This window comes from Dasypus novemcinctus, chromosome 19 (assembly GCF_030445035.2).
Source record: "Dasypus novemcinctus isolate mDasNov1 chromosome 19, mDasNov1.1.hap2, whole genome shotgun sequence".
Lineage (NCBI taxonomy): Eukaryota > Metazoa > Chordata > Mammalia > Cingulata > Dasypodidae > Dasypus > Dasypus novemcinctus.
In genome coordinates this window covers 30,508,991-30,531,831 of record NC_080691.1, presented here as the reverse complement: position 1 = coordinate 30,531,831, position 22,841 = coordinate 30,508,991, and the positions used below count along the sequence as shown (strand labels likewise).

Below are 22,841 nucleotides of genomic sequence, written 5' to 3'. Positions count from 1 at the left end.
TAGCAGTTATGGTTTGTGGAACTTATGTCTCATTTCTGAGACCTGGGCTCTGGTGAGAATCCAAAGGCTGAGTGGATAGGTATCTAAATCCATGAACTCTGTATCTTCTGCTTCCAAACCCTGCCAAGTTTCCCTGGAACTAAAATTAAACCACACTGTGGCTCCATCAACCAGCAGGAAGCCACATTTCTACCCTTACCCCCAAGAACACAGCTCATCTTCAAAGTACTAGAAAAGGGGAAATGGACTTGGCCCAGTGGTTAGGGAGTCCGTCTACCACATGGGAGGTCCGCGTTTCAAACCCCGGGCCTCCTTGACCCGTGTGAAGCTGGCCCGCGCGCAGTGCTGATGTGCGCAAGGAGTGCCCTGCCACACAGGGAAGCCCCACGCGCAAAGAGTGTGCCCCGTAAGGAGAGCCGACCAGCGTGAAAGAAAGTGCAGCCTGCCTAAGAATGGTGCCACACACAAAGAGAACTGACACAACAAGAAGATGCAACAAAAAGCAACACAGATTCCCATGCTGCTGACAACAACAAAAGCGGACAAAGAAACAAGACGCAGCAAATAGACACAGAGAACAGACAATCGGGGTGGGGGGGGGAAGAGAAATAAATAAATAAATCTTTTAAAAAATAAACAACGAAAAGAAAACACAAAGTACTAGAAAAGACTGTTCTCAGTCATTTCAGAACCAGTTTATATAAAATGGTTACTCTGGTTGGGATGCAAGGTCAAACTCCATACAAAAGGAAACAAGAGAGAAGTAGTAGGTGAGCATGTGTGTGCCAAGCACTTCAACATATTATCATTCAATTCTCCCTGATGAAATGCCACATCCCAAAGCTGTTAGGTAAACTGCCAAAAGTCAAAGACCAAAGCAAGATTCAAATCTGAGTCCAATTACAAAGCATTTTTTTCTACTGACATCATTATGACAGTAAAGGCATTTATTTATTTAGCTTCTAAGCACCAAGAACATCTACCAGGTGACCGAAAAACAAAACATAACAAAAAAACAAACAACAGATCAACTCCCTTTATGCCCCTCTCCCACAATAAATTAAAGAAAGCTCCTTATAGCAAATTCCCAAAGATGTTCAATTTCAATTTCCTCAGAAGAGTAGCTGTACTTACTTGGCCTGTAAAAAGAGTTCCTTGTTAAAAGGCTTATGCCCCCACTTGTTCCTTTTCCCCCAGCTGCCATGTCCGCCACCTTCAAAGTGACCAGCCTGGCCACGGGGTTCAAAAGTGAAATTCAACAAGTGGTTCAGGTTGATCTTCTTAGGACCAGAGAATTGGGCAGGGCTAAACTCTGCCCGTTGAGCCTCTGCTACCTAGAGAAAATAAGAGTGAATCAGAATATTTTAGATTAGAATGGCACGAATTTACAGGTGAAACCAGCACATCTTCTCCTTGTATATGGCTTAAAATAGAGACTAAATAAAATAGAGGCTTAAATTAAACAATTTCTTAGGAGGGGATAATGGGAAAGCCTACCCCAGTCTGGCACATGTGAGGAGCGGGAAAACAGTCTTTAACATACAATTACTTAAATTGTTTAGTTTGCCCTGTTAAGTGGCAACTAACCATTAAATAACAAAACTCAGCATGAACTTCCCAAGTAAATCTTTTTTTTCCTCTCTCTCTCTTTTTTTTAATGTTACATTATCCCAAGTAAATCTTGAAGGACAAAGATTTACTTACTGGATTACTTTTTCAGCAGTCCCTTAGGACTTCTACAGCTTTTATGCTTGTTAGCTACTTGCTCTTTGGTTTGTTTCTGGCAAACAGTCTGTGGAACCACACTCTGGAGGCAGCTTGCAGGTAGCTGCTAACTGCCATAGACTTCAGGATCCTTCTAGAGACCTCCTAAGATACACACTGCTATTCACTGTTAATTAAAACTGACAGAATTAGAACACGTAGGCAGACCAGCTCTGAGTCCAGAAATAAACCAATCAGCAGATGCAGGAATAGTTTACAAAATGGCAAGAAACTGACATATGAGAAATATTTCTTTACCCAAAGATGGAATAAATCATGTCAGGGCATGTTTCAGTTCTCTTAACATTCCCAAATTGAAGTGGTACAGAGAGATGTTATAAGTCAGCTAGCACTTACACTAGCTTTCTCCAACCTCCTTCTCATTTAATGTTATAAGCACTTCACCATATTACTAAATATTAGTATACAATCATTTTAGTGTATGTGCTGGCGAAGTGAGCACAAGTATACAATCATTTTTTTAATAAGCATTATATGGATATACTGTATTTTAATGTCCCTTTGTAGGACACAAATTGTAGCTCTTCCACTGTAACAAATAATATAGTACTGGGAAACTGATGTGGCTCAACCAACTGGGCTCCCATCTACCACACAGGAGGTCCAGGGTTTGATGCCCAGGGCCTCCTGGTGAGGGTAAGCTGGCCCACATGGAGTGCCAGCCACAGTGGAATGCCGCCCCACTCAGGAGTGCCCCCCCCCGCATGGGAATGCCACCCAGCACAGGAAAGATGCCCGTGCAGGAGTGCTGGCCGACGCCGAGATCTGGCACAGCAAGATGACACAAGAGACACAGAGGAGAGAAAATAAGATGTAGCAGAACAGTGAGTTGAGGTGGCCCAAGAGAGTAGTCATCTCTCTCCCACTCCAGAAGGTCCCAGGATCAGTTTCTGGAGCCGTGTAATGAGAATACAAGCAGACACAGAAGAACACACAATGAATGGCCACAGAAAGCAAACAACGGGGGGGGGGGGGAATAAATCTTAAAAAAAAAATAATGTAATGCTGTGATAAATACACTTTTGGATAGGTCTCTGTGGCACCTACAATTACTTCCTTTGAAAGTATAAGAAGAATTACTAGGTCAAAGGAAATGCAATTTAAGGCTTTTGCTGCTAATCAAACATGGGAGATTTTAAGTAAACAGCACTTGCATGTACATGGTAAAGATTCTAAAAAGTACAAAATAGGATACTCTAAGAGGTACCTACTACTCCAGAGACTAGTATAACCTTTGAGAGATATCCTGTCCATACAAAATCACAGTATATAACACTTAAAAATAAAGGGGAGAAAAGGAGGGGAAAAAAGAATAAATTAAAAATAAAGGTAAGCAGATGTAGCTCAAGTGGTTGAGCACCTGCTTCCCATGCACAAGGTCCTAGGTTAAATGCCCAGGACCTCCTAAAGGACAAAAAAAAAAATGGAAACAACAACTCTCATTGGGAAGTAGATGTAACTCCGTGGTTGAGCACCTGCTTCCCATGTACAAGGTCCTGGATTCAGTCTCCATTATCTCCTAAAATACATACATACATACGTACAAGCAGCAAGTGCCATACAGTTATATAACTTCCTTTATCTTTATAATAGATCTTGGAGATAATTTCACCAGGGCTCACATTTTGTTTATGCAAGTCATGGGAAGCCCAAGACTTCCAGGTCATCCCTTATCTCTCTCCCTAGACACTCATCTCCATATGGCTCTGTATACCCCCTAATTAGACAGCCTTCTATTACTACTGCCCCAAACTTAGATAAGAGCTTATGCTTAGTCAACAAAACCCTCACATTCTCAACCTTCTATTTTTACCTTGTCATCCTAACTGGCCTACTGTCACTCTGCAACAGGGGTTCTTAACCTCTTTTGTTCCACAGACCCCTTTTCCAGTCAGGTGAAAACCACAGACCCCTTACTAAGTCCACACTATAGTACTTATTATTTAATAAATATATCACACCTGCACCAACACATCTCCACAAAAATTTCTGAATTTCAATTTAAGCTCTGGACCCCTTGTTAAGTACCCCTGCTCTACAACACTGCCAATCAAAATTCTTGATTATCACTTCAATACTCTGACCTCTCAGTTCGTGGACTTCCACCTTATCTCAGCCACCCACTCCTAATTCCTAATGGGCATATCTTCTACAGCCATGCTGTCCAATACAGCCACCACTAGCCAGATGTAGCTACAAAGCATTTGGAATGTGGCCAGCGCCACAGGATAAAAGAACAACTGATAATTGGGTTAGATATATTAAAATTACCAGTTTATTTTTACTTGTGTGGCTACTAAAAAGATTAAAATTAGTTACGTGACTCATACTATATATATATATATTTTTTAAGATTTTTTATTTATTTCTCTCCCCTTCCCCCCTAGTTGTCTGCTGTGTCCATTTGCTGTGTGTTCTTCTGTGACTGCTACTATCCTTACCAGCGGCACCAGGAATCTGTGTTTCTCTTTGTTTGTCATCTTGTTGTGTCAGCTCTCCATGTGTGCGGCACCATTCTTGGCCAGGCTACACTTTCTTTCGCACTGGGCAGCTCTCCTTATGGGGCACACTCCTTGCGCGTGGGGCTCCCCTATGCAGAGAACACCCCTGCGTGCAGGGCACTCCCCGCGCCCATCAGCACTGCACATGGGCCAGCTCCACATGGGGCAAGGAGGCCCAGGGTTTAAACCTTGGACCTCCCATGTGGTAGGTGGATGCCCTATCCATTGGGCCAAGTCCGCTTCCCTCATATTATATTTCTATGGACAGTGCTGCTCTAGACAATGTTGGTAAAAACTGCAACCTCTTCCATTACCTTTTGAGCACCCCACTCTGCACCAACAACTCACTATTTTTTCTGCTCTTTAGCCCCAATGCCAACAACGCTTCATTCACTAGGATCTCTGAACCATCAAATCCCCCCCTTCTTTCCTTATTTGACTTAAATCCCATGGTCTGCTGCCTCTGTTGTATTCCTAGTAAAATCCTCCCTATTAATCCAACTCTGCCTATTCTACACTAGTACCCAAGCAGCTGATACACAGGTAAAGAATGCAAGCACACTGATCAGTCTCACTAAAGGAGACCCTTATGCTGCCTGACATTTCTATTGTAGTCCTATTATACTTCCCTAGTTCATTCATTTCTCCCCTATCCCAGATAACTCCATCATTCCTTTTCCTTCCTCAGACTGCCAGATCTCTTCTTTCAGTTCACCATATATATTTTTCACTGAAAAAATAAGAACAATCAGAAAAGAAAGTCTATGTCCTCCTACCTTCTCTCTACCTTCCCTCTTGTTACTGTAGGTGGACAGGCTATGGTCCTGCCTAAGTCAACTCCTCCAATTTTGCACTGCTCCCAATTCCTCTCTCACTCTAAACACTTTTCCAGCAATTCTCTCCTCCTCTCTCCTACGATGATTTTTCATTTTCACCAGATCAAGCTGATTAGCAGAGACTTGCAGTAATTTCTCTAATCTTAAAATCCATCTTCACCTCACATTCCCCTTAAGTAGTCTCATTTCCTTGCCCTCTGTGGCAGTTTGAGATTATTTATGAATTCCCAAAAGAAATCTTATGTTCGTAAACTAAGCTATTCCTTTGGGTGTGATACCCTTTGATTATATTAGATTCAGCTGAGATGTCTTCTATCAAACTGTGTTAAGATTAGGGCATGACTCTGGTTGAGTTCCCACTCCCTTGGTGGGCTGATATAAATGGACACTCACTCAGGAAGACACACAGAAGAGAACTTGGTCATTTCGGTCCTGTCATGTGAAAAAAAGGAGAAGGCTCAAATAGATAAAGCCCCAGCAAGAGAAATGCCATTTGCCTGATAGTGGGCAGCCAAAGAACAGAGCAGCTGAGCAGGCCCGAGAGACCAGGCAGAGATCACCATCATCTTGCTTCAACACATGGCAACTGACTGGTGAGAAAGCAAACTTGAGTTGGACTCTTTAAGGTCTTGTAACTGTACCCCCAAGTAAATATACTTTATAAAAACAAACAGATTTCTGATACTTTGCATCAGCACCACTTTGGCAGACTAATACCCTCCCCTCCTTTTTACAGCAAAGTCACCAAAGAGCACTGTCTATACTCCATGTTTTTCCCCATCCTCCTTTCTCTCCTGAACTGATATTCAGGCTTTTGTCCTTAACACTCGAATATAACCTCTGGAGGCCAACTACCTTTCGAAACATTTTCAAGTCTAATGGTAAATTTTCAAGTGCACTGGATAAAACTGATCACTTCCTCCATTTGGTTTCCAGGACCCCATACTTTGTCTCTTGCTGGTTGCATTTTATCCTGACTTGACTCATTCTTGAAACTATTCTAGGTAGTATAGCTACCCTCACTCCTTGATGATCTATCTCATTTAGTTCCTTACTTTTAAATACCAACTGTATGCTGACAGCTCTTTAGCCTGGCCCTTACCTTTGACTCCAGACTCATAGTTAACTGCTTATCTCTACTTGGATATCTAACAGGTATCTCATTTATAACAAATGCAAAATAAAGTTCTTCATCTCAACTCCTGCCTCTTCCCCATAAAAAAAATTAAAACAAAAAACTCTCTACTACTCTTGAAATCTTCCCTACTTCAGCAAATACAGAAGCACTTACAGAAGCATGTCTAAAAAATCCCTCGGAGGAGAATAGCTGAGACTAAGGGTATGAACATCTTACATTTTGTTAAATACCAAAGAGCAAATATCATTAATTAATGTCATTTTATTACTCAAATATTCCAAATGGCACCTCTAATTTAAGAGTAATAAAACAAAACAAAAAAGTGGCAATAAAAGACAATACAAATTAAGGTTCCCCAAATTTGCCATAATCTCTCTCAATCCATAATTATGATGTCTTCTTCCTCCAGGGTCATTTTCACAACTTTTATGGGCAGAAAGGAGGCAAATTTCCAACCTAGATAATTTTCAACTATTCAAGATTGCTTTGGTTGTCTACTCTTCCACCTCTTGCTCCTTTCCAAAGAGCTGATAAACTGGGGGTCTGGGGGGAGGAAAGGATCAAATCTCATGCTTATGTTTTAGATAGGACATTTTCAAATGACATACCTCATCTCGTCTTCCACCATTAAAAGAAGAGCTAAAGAGTTTGCTGCTGCCGCCGCCCCTTTGAGGAGGCATCTTATTAAAAGTCTTGCTTTTCTGCAAATTGGAGCGACGGGACTGGTTGCTAAAATTTTCATTTTTGGGACAGGAAGGTTCACGTTTACGATTGTAACGTTTGGATCCACTTGAGTTCTTTCCATCTGAAAGAAACAAAATAATTAGTTAAAAATTGATTCACATACTTGGCCGATTTTCCTCCATCTCCTAGTAACGTTATGTTTAAACAGGGGTAGATGGGATGTTCCGTATCTTCCCAGAAATCCGGATTTATGCCAGAGCATTAGTGCTTTGGACAAGATTGTACATAGTCAGATGGTTTCTCTGAAATGAAACCTAAGGAGACATCCCTCAACATGAATACAATACAGTATCAAACCACACAGACGGAAGCAGATGTGGTTCAAGCGACTGAGCTCCACATGGGAGGTCCTGGGTTCGGTTCCCAGTGCCTTCTAAAGAGATGAGCAGACACAGTGAGCACACAGTGGAAGGACAGAGAGAGCAGATAGCTACTGCAAACAACAGGGCAGGGGGGGATAAATAAAATCTTTTTTTTTTTTTTAAGATATATTTTATTTATTTATTTCCCCCAGCTTGCACTGTCTGCTCTCTGTCTTTTGTATTCCAGGACCTTCCAATGTGGGAGAGGAGCACTCAATCAATTGAGCCACTTCAGCTCCCTGGTTTGTTGTGTCTCTCACTGTCTTTCCTTCCATGTCTCTTTTTTGTTGCATCATCATGTTATATCAGCTCGCCTTTCACCAGGAGGCCCCAGGAACCAAACCCGGGACCTCCCATATGGTAGAAAGGCACCCAATCATTTGCACCACATCTGTTTCCCAATAAATAAAACCTTAAAAAAACACAAACACATAGATTCTTAGTTTATAATGTCTCTTTTACAGAGCTTAACCACCACTCCTGTAAAAGTCCAATCAAAGTGACAGGAAAAAAATAGTCATTCTCTCTTCTCATAAAGGAAAAAGTATTTAAAATCTGAGACAGGACAGCAAACATTATTCCTCTTTAAATTACCAAACTATAGAATAGAGTCTAGACTATAAGGGTTTAGCCTAGACCACAGCAGACATATCCAAGTGGCATAAAAGCAAACAAACAAAAAAAGCAAACCAATATTTACGTATGCTCTACAAACTAAACTGAAAAGCTACTAAACTGACAGAACAAAAAGAAATTTGAGTTCTACAAGGATATTAGATGAGAATGTGTTACCTTCTTTTAAAAAATGTTTCTTTCTTTCTCCAATTATAAGAACATATGTTCAATTTTGAAAATCTGAAAAAATAAAGTTGCCAGGGAAGTGGCTGTGGCTCAATCTGTTGGGCTCTGGTCTACCATATGGGAGGCCCTGGGTTCACATCCTGGGGCCTCCTTGTGAAGGTAGGCTTGCCTGCATGCCACGGAGCGCCGACTCAGCAAGATGACACAACAAAAAGGGAGACAAGTAAAACACAGAAGAGCACACAGCAAATGGACAGAGAGAGCAAACAACAAGCAAGCTGCAAGGGGGAGGATAAATTAAAAATAATAATAATAATAAATACAGATACACAGAATGGACACAGAGAGCAGATAGCAAGCAAGCTGGAAGGGGGGGGGGGATTAAAAATAAAATAAAGTTGCCAGTACCACAGAATACCAACCTAAGTGTTTTAATTTCCTTTTAACCTTTATTTTATATGCGTATCACATACTGTGTACAGGATTATAAGCAGACAAGATACACTATCTTCTGCTTATTATGCCATGCATCCATAGTCTTTGAGAACATGATTAATGGCTATAGTGTTTTAAGTAAAAATGGTTGGTTTTAAATTTAAGTGACTCTAATAACAAGCAACAAATACTTTTTCAACCTCTTACCATTTGCATTTTGTGTGAAGAACCTATTTGTGCTCCCTGCCCCATTTTTTCTACTGGGCAACTGAACTGCAAGGATTTTTTTGTCCCAAATTGAATCTAAAAACACTGGCTAGACATACTTAATGCAAGCTGAAGTTCTCCAACTCAAAAAAATTGAAGTAACACCTACCTGAAACTCATACACAACTAAATAACTTAGAGTGAAAGAGGTTTCCAAATTAGTCTTTGGCCAAAAAACACTATTTTATCTTTACCCTATTATTACAGTGGTTCTCAATGCTGCCAGTTCACTGGAATCACTCACAAAAAGGCTTTTAAGGGAGGCGGACTTGGCCCAATGGATAGGGCGTCTGCCTACCACATGGGAGGTCTGCAGTTTAAACCCCAGGCCCCCTTGACCCGTGTGGAGATGGCCCATGCGCAGTGCTGACACGCTCAAGGAGTGCCGTGCCATGCAGGGGTGTCCCGCGTGTAGGGGAGCCCCACGCACAAGGAGTGTGCCCCGTAAGGAGAGCCGCCCAGCGCAAAAGAAAGTGCAGCCTGCCCAAGAACGGCACCACAAACGGAGGGCCGACACAACAACAAGATGACGCAACAAAAAGAAACACAGATTCCCAGTGCCACTGATAAGGATAGAAGCAGTCACAGAAGAACCCACAGCAAATGGACACAGAGAGCAGACAACTGGGGGGGTGGGGAAGGGGAGAGAAATAAAAAATAAATCTTTTTTTTTAAAAAAGGCTTTTAAGGGAGTCATATGCTCAGGTTTTATCCCGTAAGATTCTGACTTAAGTATACAGAATCACTGTTCTGTATATCATTATTTGAGTAAGTTTAAAAACTGTAAATATTTAGAAGAAACTATTTCTGGACAAGTAAGATGACCAGATTATTTTATAGCCAACTAAATCCCAGGGGAACAAAGTTTCGTAGAAAAGGATATGTAAGGTTATAAACCATAGTCCAAATTTTGAAAACCACCACCTCATAGTCTGCCAACCTGGAGTGACTGAAAAAAATACATCATCTCCAAACGTGACCGAATTACAGCCTAAGAGTGTTTAATAATCATGTGCGGTGGTAACAGTGTAAACAGATAACAGATGTGCACAGAAATATGGGCAGGCTAGGTTCACTCCTACCAGTTAAGTGTTAACTCCCAGTCAGGTGCAGGGACCAGAGTTTAATCATGCTAAAACTTAAGAACTAGACTTTTACCTACAACTTTAGCTAGTAACAGTCTGTGTTAAACATGGTATCAGAGGTAACAACTGGTGTGTTTGGTTCTCACACAACTTTTGCCTTGCTCCCAACATACAGAATTAGTTTATAAGATTTCAAATAAATGGATAATTCAGGGGACAGAACCCCAGCAAACTCTTTACCACTGAAAAATAACTTGTCACATTTTCCCGCTTTGCAACCTTTAACACCATTCCACATCATCCAGGTCTTAAAAGGTCTTAAAACAAGAATACACATATTCACAGAACACAAACTCCCAAATAGCTCACATTCCAGGACTGTTTCAGATAATCCTGTTTTACTCTGTTGTTTTCATATGGAGAACACAAATGTGATAAGCAAGACAGGTACCTAATGGTTTGTAGAGATTTAAGCCAGATTCTACACTGTAAGAACTTAAGAAAGTTAAGAATTTCTTCACTTATTACCACACTGGCAAGGAAAGTTTCATAATGCTTACATAACTGCTTTCTGATGGAGAGTGAACTGCTCATTTTTAAAATAGATTACAACTGACCACACTATGGATTCATGATTTAAATTCTAAAATCAACTCCCTCCTTCCACTTACTTAAGAGTATTAAGTCAGACATCTAACGTGAGAGATTGGCTCTTATCTCTATACCCAGGCAGGCAACAGCAGCTGAAGACTGAAATCTTTAGCTGACTAAGTCAGGCCTGGGACCCAGAGATAAAATTCAGAGTAGTGTTTTTGAGATGTTTTACATACGACCTCCCAAGGCAAACATGTGAATAATGTGGGGATCAAATTTGTCCATCTTTCTCTGACAGGAGATAGCCATATGACCAATAAGATGATCTACTTTAGATCTTGGCAAACAGATGAAAAAGTCAAGTTCCTGGAAGAAATACATTCTCTGCTGAAAGTTTTAAATCTCATAGTGGTAGTTCTCAATCCTACCTGCACACCAGAATCACGTGCAGAGACTTCTGAACTATAGATGCACAGGGCCCACAGGCCCAACCCAGAACTAAAAAATCAGAAAGAATGGCTAAGGAAGGATTCCACACATGCCTATTTTTAAAAAGTATCCTCAAGAAATTCTGATGCACAGCCAGGGCTAAGAACAGCTGCCAACAACTCTTGTCAAGGCAAATTCCAAAGTGGACAAGACCATTAATTAAACGGCTCAAATCCAGAACTCAGGACCCCAGAGGCAATAAGAGACCCAAAAACTTAATACCTAGGGAAACAGATGTAGCTCAAGTGGTTGAGCACCTGCTTCCCATGTAGGTGGTCCTGGGTTTGACCCCCAGTACCTCCCAAAAAAAAAAAAAAAAAAGTAACCCGGCATCAGTTATTCCCTATTTCCCTAATGAAAAGCTCTCTACCAAGTAACAGCTGGCATATCTCAGTCTCTTTCCCCAGGATTAAATGAAGGTCCACAATTTTTTCAAAGTTAAATAATTTGGCAACATTAACATTTCTAGCTCTAGTTATGACAGGAGGCACAGCTTAGAGGTCAGAATACTAGCCAGGAAGTTTCTGCTGCTGATTCATGCTGTAATCACAAGCAAGTTGCTTATCCATCATCCACAGTTGACAAACATCTCCAAAGGGGCAACATATGGCCTTACTACAGAATCAACTGACAACAAATTGAATCCAGCTGAAATTAAATCTGAATGAAAGGAAGGCAGAGGTATCATGAGGGATGATCCATGTGCCAGAAACTGTTTTCTAAGTGGCTTTGTTCAAAGTATATTTGTAGGGAGAAAATGTAGCTCAAGTGGTTGAGTACCTGCTTCCCACAAACAAGGTCCCTGGTTCAAGCCTCAGTACCTACTAAAGACAAATTTTTTAAAAGTGTATTTGTAAACATCATCGAGGATTTGGTAAGAATTTCTTTGACAAATCACTCTAACTTCACTAAACCTTGGCTTTCTCATTTGCAAAACAGGATTAATTCTCTACACTCCCTCCTCACAGGGCCACAAATACTGAGAGAGAAAACTACTGTAAAATGCCTACCACAATAACTGGCAGATAGTTGCTAGGATCTGAAAGCCTATTATTAACTAATCCAAATAATTCCTGTCACAAACACCCACCAGACTTCCAACAAAGTAATAAAAATCAAGGACATTAGCCAAAAGATCCAAAAATTCTTATAACCTCTCTAAATGGTTTTTATTGAAGACTCCAAGTTCTCTAAATTTCCAAAGGCTTTTTTTTTTTTTAGATTTTTTATTCCCCCCCCCCCCCCCGTGTCCATTCACTGTGTGTTCTTCTGCCACTTTTTTTTTTAAGATTATTTATTTCTCCTCCTCCCCCCCAACCCAGTTGTCTGTTTTCTGTGTCTATTTGCTGCGTCTTTCTTCTTTGTCCGCTTCTGTTGTTGTCAGCGGCACGACAATGTTTCTTCTGTTGCATCATCTTGTGTCAGCTCTCTCTGTGTGTGGCACCATTCTTGGGCAGGTTGCACTTTCTTTTGCGCTGGGCGGCTCTCCTTATGGGGCACACTCCTTGCGCGTGGGGCTCCCCTACGCGAGGGACACCCCTGCGTGGCAGGGCACTCCTTGCGCGCATCAGCACTGCGCATGGGCCAGCTCCACACCCATCAAGGAGGCCCGGGGCTTGAACTGCTGACCTTCCATGTGGCAGGCAGACACCCTATCCATTAGGCCAAGTCTACTTCCCTCAAAGTCTTTTTAAAACTTCTAGGAAGCCAGTGTAACTCAAGTGGTTGAATGCCAGCATACCACATGTGAAGTCCCAGGTTCAACCCCAGGCACACCCCACCCCCTCCCAAAAACAACAACAACAAAAAAAAACCTTTCAGGTCCATTTGCAACTCAGAAGCATTCTTCAATGCAGATTACCACTAGTTAAGTAATCTGGCTTCTGGTTCTGGAATAACTACCAGGAGTGTTAGGATAGTGCCTCATACCACCAACCTCAAAATAACTACTTCATAATGCCTGACCTTCCCTTAACCTCCCTGGCAGTGCCATTACCCACTCAGGGGATGGTGCAAGAGCCTGGTTCCTGGCCAGGATCCATTGTTTGCCCATGAACTGCCTCACCTCTCTCTTGCCTCTTTACTTTCTTTGCTCTTTCTAATGGACTTTCCCCACCCTCTGGGCTATATACCTCGGATATTCACTGCTGGAAGTCCTTAAAACTGCATCTTAATGCTGCTGAAATGAAGCTGTAGAAATAAATCCAAGAAAAGGAATGTTTTGTGATTGTCTGAAGTAATCAACAAAGACACTGTGGTAAGCCCTTCTGGCCAGAAAGATTAAGATCTTCTAGCCAAATTTACCTATTTACTGAGTACAAATGAAGAGCTAAAGTAAGCTGGCCACAAGAACAAAGACTTCAAGTATATTAATCATGTAGTTAGGAAGCAAATGACCTTTTAACATATCCAGTTTAGAGACCAGAAGCCAGAAGTTTTTTTTCCTTGAGATGGGAGAGGCAAAGAAGTGTCTGTATCAATCATACATATACTTAAAATCTAAAAACTCTTGCTCTTCCTACCTTCACCAAAATAAAGCAAATTATGTTTTTTTCACCTCATCCTTCCTGTTCTTCCTTCAACTCAGCACAATGAACTCTAACAGAATCAAGCATATCAAATATTGAGTCAGCTTTTGAAATATTGCAGAAACCTCTCCATGGTAAAATGCTGAACTTGAGTCTACACCTTTGTTACTGAGACCACCTAGAAGTCACTGTATTAGAGGTGTTGAATGATATCTGCTGTAGCAGCACTGGTGTTAGCTGTAATGCTAAGGTAGCATACTCTACCCCTCAGTTTAACCTAAAAAAATTAACCAAAATCCAGTCTCCTTGTTGTCATTTAATTCCTACTTTTTGTTTCTAAATGTCTTTTTTTTCTTTTCTTTTTATTGATTTTGTAAAAATATTACATTAAAAAATATATATTCTAAATGTCTTTTAATTTGTTCCAAAATACAAGCAGTGAAGAACTATGTATTTAACTACAAACCCATCCTTTATTTTTTGCTAAAGGAATAAACACAGCAGTTGCCAGAAAGGTAGGCAATGGAAAGGGTAAACACGGTCAAGCTTTCTAACAAAAACATTAAGCTAAAACCATTACTACCAGAGGGTATACTTGTGTATTTCATAAAACCTTGTACGGTTCCTGTTCATAAAGCAACCCCGATACAATTTAAAACTTTAGAATTGTAGGTCCTCTACATGAGTTATTTCCTTTCTTTAGAACCTTTCTATTAAAGTAAACAACTGTTTTTAGTGAATTTTATATTGTCTGCTTTTTAAAAAAAAACAAATCACTTTAAGTAATCAGACTAAACCCAACAATATTTATTGTATTCAAGTCTGTTTGAAATGTTTGACATATTTCCTTCGTCGAACTACAGAACTGTGTGTCATCCTGTTGGGTAATTAGTTCCACATTAGCCAACATATTCAAAATCAAGGACATATGAGTAAATACCTTAAATACCTCAGTTTTTGTTTGCTTTATTTTGTTTGGGTTGTCACAATCTTTCACCTATTGCCTCACTAAGGAATAAACTTAAGGCATTTATTGCAGCTGACTCATGAATGTACATTAGCGGTTTAAACAGAAGCCCCAGACAGAAGCGGACAAAAGAAGAACACGCAGCAAATAGAGAAAACAGACAACTACGGGGGGTGGGGGGGGGGAATAAATAGAAGCCCCAGGAAAATTAGTTAAGAATTCAAATAAATGGAGAACCAATATCCTCAACTTTACATCTGGGAATACAATGCAAGTCAACTTATTCATCAATACATTGGAAAATACTTAGGCTACTCTAAGCCAATTATATACTATCCAAGAGCACTGGCTGCCCTCTAACAGAAAGATCTGTGTAAAGCCATACATGTGCAAAACCCCAAAACTGATCTACACACTACTTCCTAATATGGTCAGCGTCCACAGTAACCCCTGCTTATTTAAAGCATTCTTTTATTATCAAGAGAATGGAACTGGGACCTGAGTTCCATAAGCAATTCCGAAAGTCCTTGGCACACCACGTAAATAAGTTTGCTATACCCAGGAGGTAAACTCTAAACTCAAGCTGTACAGTTTTCTATTCTTAAAATATTTTAAGCAGTTGGGCCTCTGCATTTATTGATTCCCAATACTGCCCTCTCTGCCACACACCCCCACTTCCACGAAAACATCTTCCTATTATAATACATAAAAAAAGACAGTAGAAGTAAGTTGATGGTCTTTGAAGATGCAGAAGGGTCTTCTCTGGACTCCGCCAACTCCTAAACTCATGACCTCTCAGCCTGTTCCTTCATCTTTAAATAGGAACAATCCCACCTTGCTGGACTGGTTAGTAACTGGAATAGTTATAATCAAGGTAGAAGCTTAGCCCAGTACCTGACGTAAGCCCTCAGTAAATGCTAGCTATTATCGTTACTGTGGTAATTTAACATCCTGAAGGATGACTATTGAAATGACTAAATCTTCCTTGTTAAAGAATGCTACCAGAGCCTAACACACAAATAACCACGATGCATGTTTGGTGCATAACAGGTGTCAGGGACTATTCTAAGCCCTTTTTTAAAAATCTTATGTTAATTCATTTAACTATATTATCTCCACTTATGAAGGTAATTAAACTCCAGGGACTCACTCAAGGTCTGGCAAACTGTAAGAACTAGAGAGACCGAATCCGGAGGGTGTCACTACAACAAACTGAGCAAAGTCGTTCAGGGATGAGTCCTCTTCAACAGACAGACCGACCTGGGACCAGGTTATTACACAGGGGTTTTGAGTTTGGAAGAGTCCTTGGGCCCCACCCTCCCCTGTTTAAACATGACCACTATCCAGTGCTAATTCAACAGTAAACACTAGGAAGACACACTAATTATATGCGTGGACTGTGTCAGACAAATCAGGCCTTAACTCCTGCTACTACTGGGTAACTTTACTCTTTCTGAACCTGCTTCTTCATCTGCAAAATGAGGATAGCAGCAGGACCTACTTCACCGAGCTGTACTGAGTATTAATACAAGGATTCTCGTAGAACACGCAGTACAGCGCCCACTCAGAGTTAACTGTAAATAATGGAAGCCATGGAGGAAAGAGGAGAGAGGCAGGAACCGCAGTAGGAAGCGGACCCAGTAGACAAGAAAGCGAGGTCCCTTTCCCAGCCTAAGTGGCAGTCGCCCCGGCCCGCTGCCCCCTGCCGTGGGGGTCGCCCTTACCGCTCTTAGGTTTAGACTCGCCAGCTGGCCCCGCCGAGGCGGAGCGGGGCGGCTGTTGCCCTTTGCTGCTGCCCGAAGAGGCGGAAGAGCTGCTGGAGCCGCTGTTCTTGTCCATGTCGGAGGCGGTGGCGGCGGCGCTGGGGGAGCTCTGCGGCATCAACGGGGGCCTTGGCGGCGACGGCGGCGGTCGGAGCGGAACGGGCGCGGCGGGGACCCAGGCTCATGGCTTTCAGGGCCGGCGGGGGTCGGCGGCGGCAGCGGTTCTCGGCCTTCATGGCGACATTTTTCCCTGTTTCCTTCCTCGGCTTCTCAAACGGGGAGGAGAAGCGGCGGGAGGGGCTATCGAGCCCGGCGGCGGCGGTGACGGAGACGGAGGAGAAGGCCGGGGCTCGGGGGTCCGGGCCGGGCCTGGCGGGGCGGAGGCTGCGGGGGAAGGGGAGGAGAGGGAAGGTTCGCGAGCCCCGCCGGCCGGCCGGACACGCTCTCCCGCCGCGGGGCAGGAGAGAGGGTTGGTTGTCTTGGTGTCGGGGACGGGTGCCTCCGACACAACGACCGACACTCGCCTCAAGGCCGAGGCCGAGCTGCTCCGGGAATGGCGACGAGTCGCCAAACAGCATCTCGAAGAACCCGGATGAACTATATATATAGTGGACTGTGGCGCGTGAAGGACTCTGGGATCTGTAGTTTTAGGTCTACGTCCGGAACCAATCACCTTTCACCCCCCCCTCCAAAGCTTGGGCGGGCGCAGGGGATGATGGGAGTTATACTTCCCTCCAGGTCCAGATTTCAGTATCAGTACACTAATTTTATATATATAAAATAATATATACCGCTAATAACTATACAGTCAAACATTGGAATACCTACGAACTTCCTTTACTGACTCGGTGTTTTATTAGTGGTTCTTTTTACATTGCTTTATTTATGGCTCATCTATGTCTTAGTAGTAATAATATCTACATTAATAATAATACCTTGCATTTAAATATAATTTTACAGCACTTCCTCATAAAATATGTTGTTCATTGTTAATTCATATATTAACGAAAATCATTGATAAATTCACTTCTTAAATCCATATTTCATTGCATTTTAAATTATTCATAATATATTTCAATAAATTACTTAATAAATAAGTAATTATACAAGAGTAGCCAGAAATAGCAGCTATGTACAGAAGGGGAAATAGAGAGACTGAGGGATGAACAAGTTTTTTGTTTTCTGTAGTAGTGTTGAAATAATGAAAATGCATTTCTAATGATTGAAGTTATCAATGCACAACTATATGATTATACCAAATACCATGGATTGTACACTTTGCATGAATTGTATGATTTATTAATATTATCAATAAAACCGACCTGGGGAAAAATAACAATTGACTCCTTAATAGCAAGCACTGTTTTATACTGTGTTGTTCAAATGGGTTATTACATTTAATACACACAATAGCTTAATTTTAAATATGAAAAAATGAGCTCAAAGGGCTTAGATAATTTACCCAAGGTCAACTACTTGGGAGATAAACAGTTCCCCATGTTACAGATACGAACACTGAGATTTAGAAAATTAAATACATACTTTGGAAATCACATCACATACACATAAACTTTGGAGAATTATAAATAGTTCCTTTCAACCAAGATAGTTTGAGATTCTACAGGATCACATACACATACTGTTAAAGGAATGAACAAATAGTACTTCTCCATCAGACTAACCTTTTTCAATTAGAAACAGGCAAATCACCAATAATACTTATCAATTAGACTAACCTTCCTCAATTAGAAACAGGTAAAGCTCCAGGCATTTGCGGGCATAGAAATGGCCAAAAATACATGAAGATTGAAGCCTTTAATACTTTCCTGAGTTCGATAGCAATTAAGAGATTACAACATAAAAAAGTAAAAGGGGTTAGAATAAAGTTAACTATGAAATGCTGTGAGACTCTAGCCAGAGCAGAGGCTCCGCCAGAGAGAAGTACAAAGAGTTGGGAAGGGAACAAGAGGGTTGCCCAGAGGTGATGTCTCCTGAGCTGAGCATAAAAATATGAGTGAAATTTCACCAAATACTCATTTAAGAATGAATGAATGAATGAATGAACAACAAAATCCTAGAACGCCTCTAAAAATTGGGCTCTTAGTTGCCAGGTTGCTATGACAAATACCACACAATGGCTTGGCTTAAAGATGAGAATTTATTATCTCATGGTTTCAGAGGCTAGAAGGCTTGCTCCTTCCTGGAGTTGGAAGCATTCCAGTGCTGCCTTGTGGTCATCCTTGGGGTTCCTTGGCTTGAATCTCTACCTCGTGTCATAAGGCTTCATCAGTTTTGGGGGTAATGGGGGAAGCTTGAGCCTCTGTGGCTTACAGCACCAACTACATCCTCAGCTCCTAATACACAACTAGCAAAGGTTAAAGGGCAAGAAAGCCCTAAACTAATAAGAGAAACTGCACCCAAAATACTTCTAGTAAGCCAGATGCCAAGGCATGAACAAAAAATTACAATTCACACCAAGAAACAGGAAGATGTGGTGAGTTGGCCCACGCAGAGTGCTGCCCCGGGCAGGAGTGCTGCCCTCATGGAGTGCTGGTCCACACACAGAGCTGGTGTAGCAAGATGATGCAACAAAAAGAGACACAGAGGAGAGACAATAAGAGGCACGACAGACCAAGGAGCTGAGGTGGTGCAAGAGAAGGATCGCCTCTCTCCCACTCCAAATATCCCAGGATCGGTTCCCAGAGCCACCTAATGAGAATACAAGCAGACATAGAAGAACACACAGTGTATGAACACAGAGACCAGACAATGGAGGGAGTAGGGAGAAATAAATAAAATAAATCTTTTAAAAAATAACATGACATTGGATGGCGCACAACAAAGAATATGAAAGCATACATTAAAAAAATAGCAGATCTTATGAGAATGAAAGGCACAATAAATGAAATTAAAAATACACTGGAGGAAGCAGATTTGGCCCAACGGATAGGGTGTCTGCCTACCACATGGGAGATCCAAGATTCAAACCCAGGGCCTCCTGACCTGTGTGATGAGCTGGCCCATGTACAGTGCTGATGTGCGCAAGGAGTGCCGTGTCACACAGGGGTGTCCCCCATGTAGGGGAGCGTTATGCGCAAGGAGTGTACCCTGTAAGGAAAGCCGCCCAGCGTGAAAAAAGTGCCCCCTGCCCAGGAGTGGCACTGCATACACACAGAGCTGACACAGCAAGATGATGCAACAAAAAGAGACACGGATTCCAGGTGCCACTGACAAGAATACAGGCGGACACAGAAGAACATGCAGCAAATGGACACAGAGAGCAGACAACTGGGAGGGTGGGACAGGGAAGGGGAGAGACAGAGAAGGGAAGAGAATTAAATAAAAAATAAGTCTTAAAAAAATACACTGGAATCATATAATAGCAGATTTGAGGAGGAAGGAGAAAGGATTGGTGAGCTTGAAGAAATGGCCTCTGAAAGACAACATACAAAAAAACATATGAAGAAAAGAATGGAAAAAATTGAACAAGTTCTCAGGGAACTAAATGACAGCAAGAAACATGCAAACATACATGTCATGGGTGTCCCAGATGGAGAAAAGAAAGGGAAAGGGGCAGAAGGAATATTTAAAGAAATAACGGTAGAAAATTTCCTAACCCCATGAAGGACATAGATTTCCATGTCCAAGAAGCACAAAGTACTCCCATCTGAATAAATCAGAATGTCAAATACCAACGTCAAAGAGAATTCTGAGAGCAACAAGAGAAAAGCAATGCATAACATATAAGGGATACCCAATAAGATCAAGTGCCAATTTATAATCAGAAACCATGGAGGCAAGAAGACAGTGGTATAATATATTTAAGATACTGCAAGAGAAAAACTTCTAGCTAAGAATCTTATATCCAGCAAGATGGGCTTTCAAAAATGAGGGCAAGTTTAGAATATTCACAGATAAACAGAAACTGACAAGAGTTTGTAACCAAGAGACTGGCATTGCAGGAAATACTAAAGGATGTGACACAGTCTGAAAAGAAAAGACAGGAGAGAAAGGCTGGGAAAAGAGTCTAGAAATGAAGATTATATCAGTAAAAGTAACTAAAAGTCACAAAAAGTGGTGAAAATAAAATATGACAGATAAAACCCAAAGATCAAAATGGGTGAAATAAGAACTGCCTTTATAGTAATAACATTAAATGTTGATGGATTAAACTCCCCAATCAAAAGACACAGACTGGCAGAATGGATTAGGAAATATGAGCCACCTATATGCTGTCTGTAAGGCACTCACTTTAGACCCAAGGATACCAATAGATTGAAAGTAAAAGGCTGGAAAAAGATATTCCACATACGCAGTAACCAAAAAAAAAAAAAAAAAGCCAGAGTAGCTATGCTTGTATCAGATGAAACAGACTTTTAAAAGATACTACTAATGCACAATCAGAGGAGGAAGTAAGGGAAAAAATTCAATTTACAATAGCAACTAAAAGAATAAAATATTTAGGAGTAAATTTAACCACCGAGTTAAAGCACTTGTATTCAAAAAACTATAATGCATTGTTAAAAGAAATTTTTTAAGAAACCTAAATAATTGGAAGAACATTCCATGCTTATGGATTGGAAGGCTAAATATCATTACGATGCCAATTCTACCCAAATTGATATGCAGATTCATGCAGTCCTGATAAAAATTCCACCAGCATTAAAAAAAAAATAAATGGAAAACATGGTTATCAAATTTATTTGGAAGGGTAAGGGGTCCTAAATAGCCAGAACATCTTGAAAAGCAAAGTTGGAGGTCTCTCACTTCTGGGCTTTATATCATATTACCTAGTTACAGTGGTAAAAAACAGCATGGTAATGGCATAGAGACAGACACATAGACCAATAGAACTGCACTGATGGTTCAGAAACAGACCCTCACATTTATGGTCAAATGATTTTTGACAAGCCTGTCAATTCCACCCAACTTGGGCAGAACAGTCCATTCAACAAACAGGGCTGAGAGAACTGGAAATCCATAGCTAAAAGAAAGAAAGAGGACATTTATCTCACACTTTACACAAAAATTAACTCAAAATGGATCAAAAACCTAAATATAATAGCAAGAATCATAAAATCTTTAGAAGAAAATGTAGGAAAACATCTTCAAGACATGGTGGTAGGTGGTGGATTCTTAAAGAAGATAAGAGGAGAACTGAGACGGTCCACTGATGTTTAATGTATGTAGAAATTTTAATTAACTTTACTGTGTAAGTGTGGAAATGTATAGAGTTGAGTGAGTAAGAGCTGGTTTATTAATGAGAATGTGGCTGGGAAGGGTAGTCTAGGGATATAAATGTCAGTTGAAAGGAAGCTAGAGAATAATCTAGGGACTAAATAACAGTAAACAGAGGTGGATGAGAATTGTGGTTGATGGTACAGATACAAGGGTGTCCTCCTTTTTTTTGTTCCCCTCCCTCCCCTCCTCTTCCCCCCACCCTGGTGTTTTTTGCTGTCTGTGTCTGTAGCAGTTTGATGTAGTTATGAATTCCAAAAATAGATATTGGATTATGTTTGTAAATTGGTCTGTACCTCGGCATGATAAAATTATGGTTAGGGCTTTGATTGGGCCACATCAGTAGGATGTTGAGTTTTGACCCCTTGGTGGATGGGGACTCACAGAAAAAGGGCATGGCAAAGGACAGAGTTGGAGGGTTTTTGATGTTGGTGTTTGATGCTGAAGCCTTATGCTGGAGCCCCGGGAAGTAAGCTGACAGAGGAAACAGAAGCAAGCCCCAGGAAGAGAGGAACCCTGAGCCCAGGAAGAAGCAAGTCCTGGGAAGAGAGGAACCCTGAACTCAGAGAGAAGCAAGACCCTGGAAGAGAGGAACCCAGGAAGCCTGAACCCTTGCAGATGTTGGCAGCCATCTTGCGCCAACTCTTGAAAATAGACTTTGGTGAGGGAAGTAACTTATGCTTATGGCCTGATATCTGTAAGCTCCTACTGCAAATAAATACCCTTAATGAAAACCAACCAATTTCTGGTATTTTGCATCAGCACCCCTTTAGCCAACTAATACACTGTCCATTCACTGTGTTATCTTCTATAACAATTTTTCTTTTGGTCTTCTCGTTTTTCTCCTCTAGGATTCATTGGGATTTGATATGGGAACCTCTGATGTGGAGAGAGGTTCCCTGTCACTTGCACCACCTCATTTCCTGGTTTCAGTTGTGCCTTGCCCTGACTCTCCCCTTTATCTCTCTTTTGTTGTGTCATCACCTTGCTGCATGACTCACTTGCGCAGGCACTGGCCTGCTGCATGGGCTCTTGGCTTTCTACGCTTTTTTTTGCCAGGAGCCCCAGGGATCAAACCCAGGTCCTCCCATATGATAGGCAGAAACTTAATCACTCGAGCCCCATCTGCTTCCCAAGAGCATCCTTTGTGATCTAGAGTAGATGTACATCACTACTGCAGGGTGGTGGGAATGTGGAGAACCATAGGAAAAATACAACTGGAGTGATCTATGGACTGTGGTTAACAGCAATACTGTAATATTCATGCATCTATGCCAAAGATGTACTGTATCGATAATGGGGGAGTAT

The 22,841-nt window shown here is 41.4% G+C and overlaps 1 protein-coding gene across 4 annotated transcripts in view; it reads right to left on the bottom strand.

The window, feature by feature from the left end:
* The window catches only part of RNF10 (ring finger protein 10), a 49,807-nt gene extending 32,895 nt beyond the window's left edge, over window positions 1-16,912 (bottom strand). For all 4 annotated transcript variants that reach the window (XR_011646513.1, XR_011646514.1, XM_058281469.2 and 1 more), the window contains exons 1-3: window positions 16,257-16,912; window positions 6,869-7,065; window positions 1,135-1,334 (exon numbers count right to left, since the gene is read on the bottom strand). Coding sequence is in view for 2 of the 4 variants with exons in the window: in XM_058281469.2 (XP_058137452.1) it covers window positions 1,135-1,334; window positions 6,869-7,065; window positions 16,257-16,413 (554 nt within the window). In the remaining 2 variants the exon portion in view is untranslated. The remainder of the gene's footprint in view (window positions 1-1,134; window positions 1,335-6,868; window positions 7,066-16,256) is intronic.
* Window positions 16,913-22,841: the final 5,929 nt, after the last annotated feature.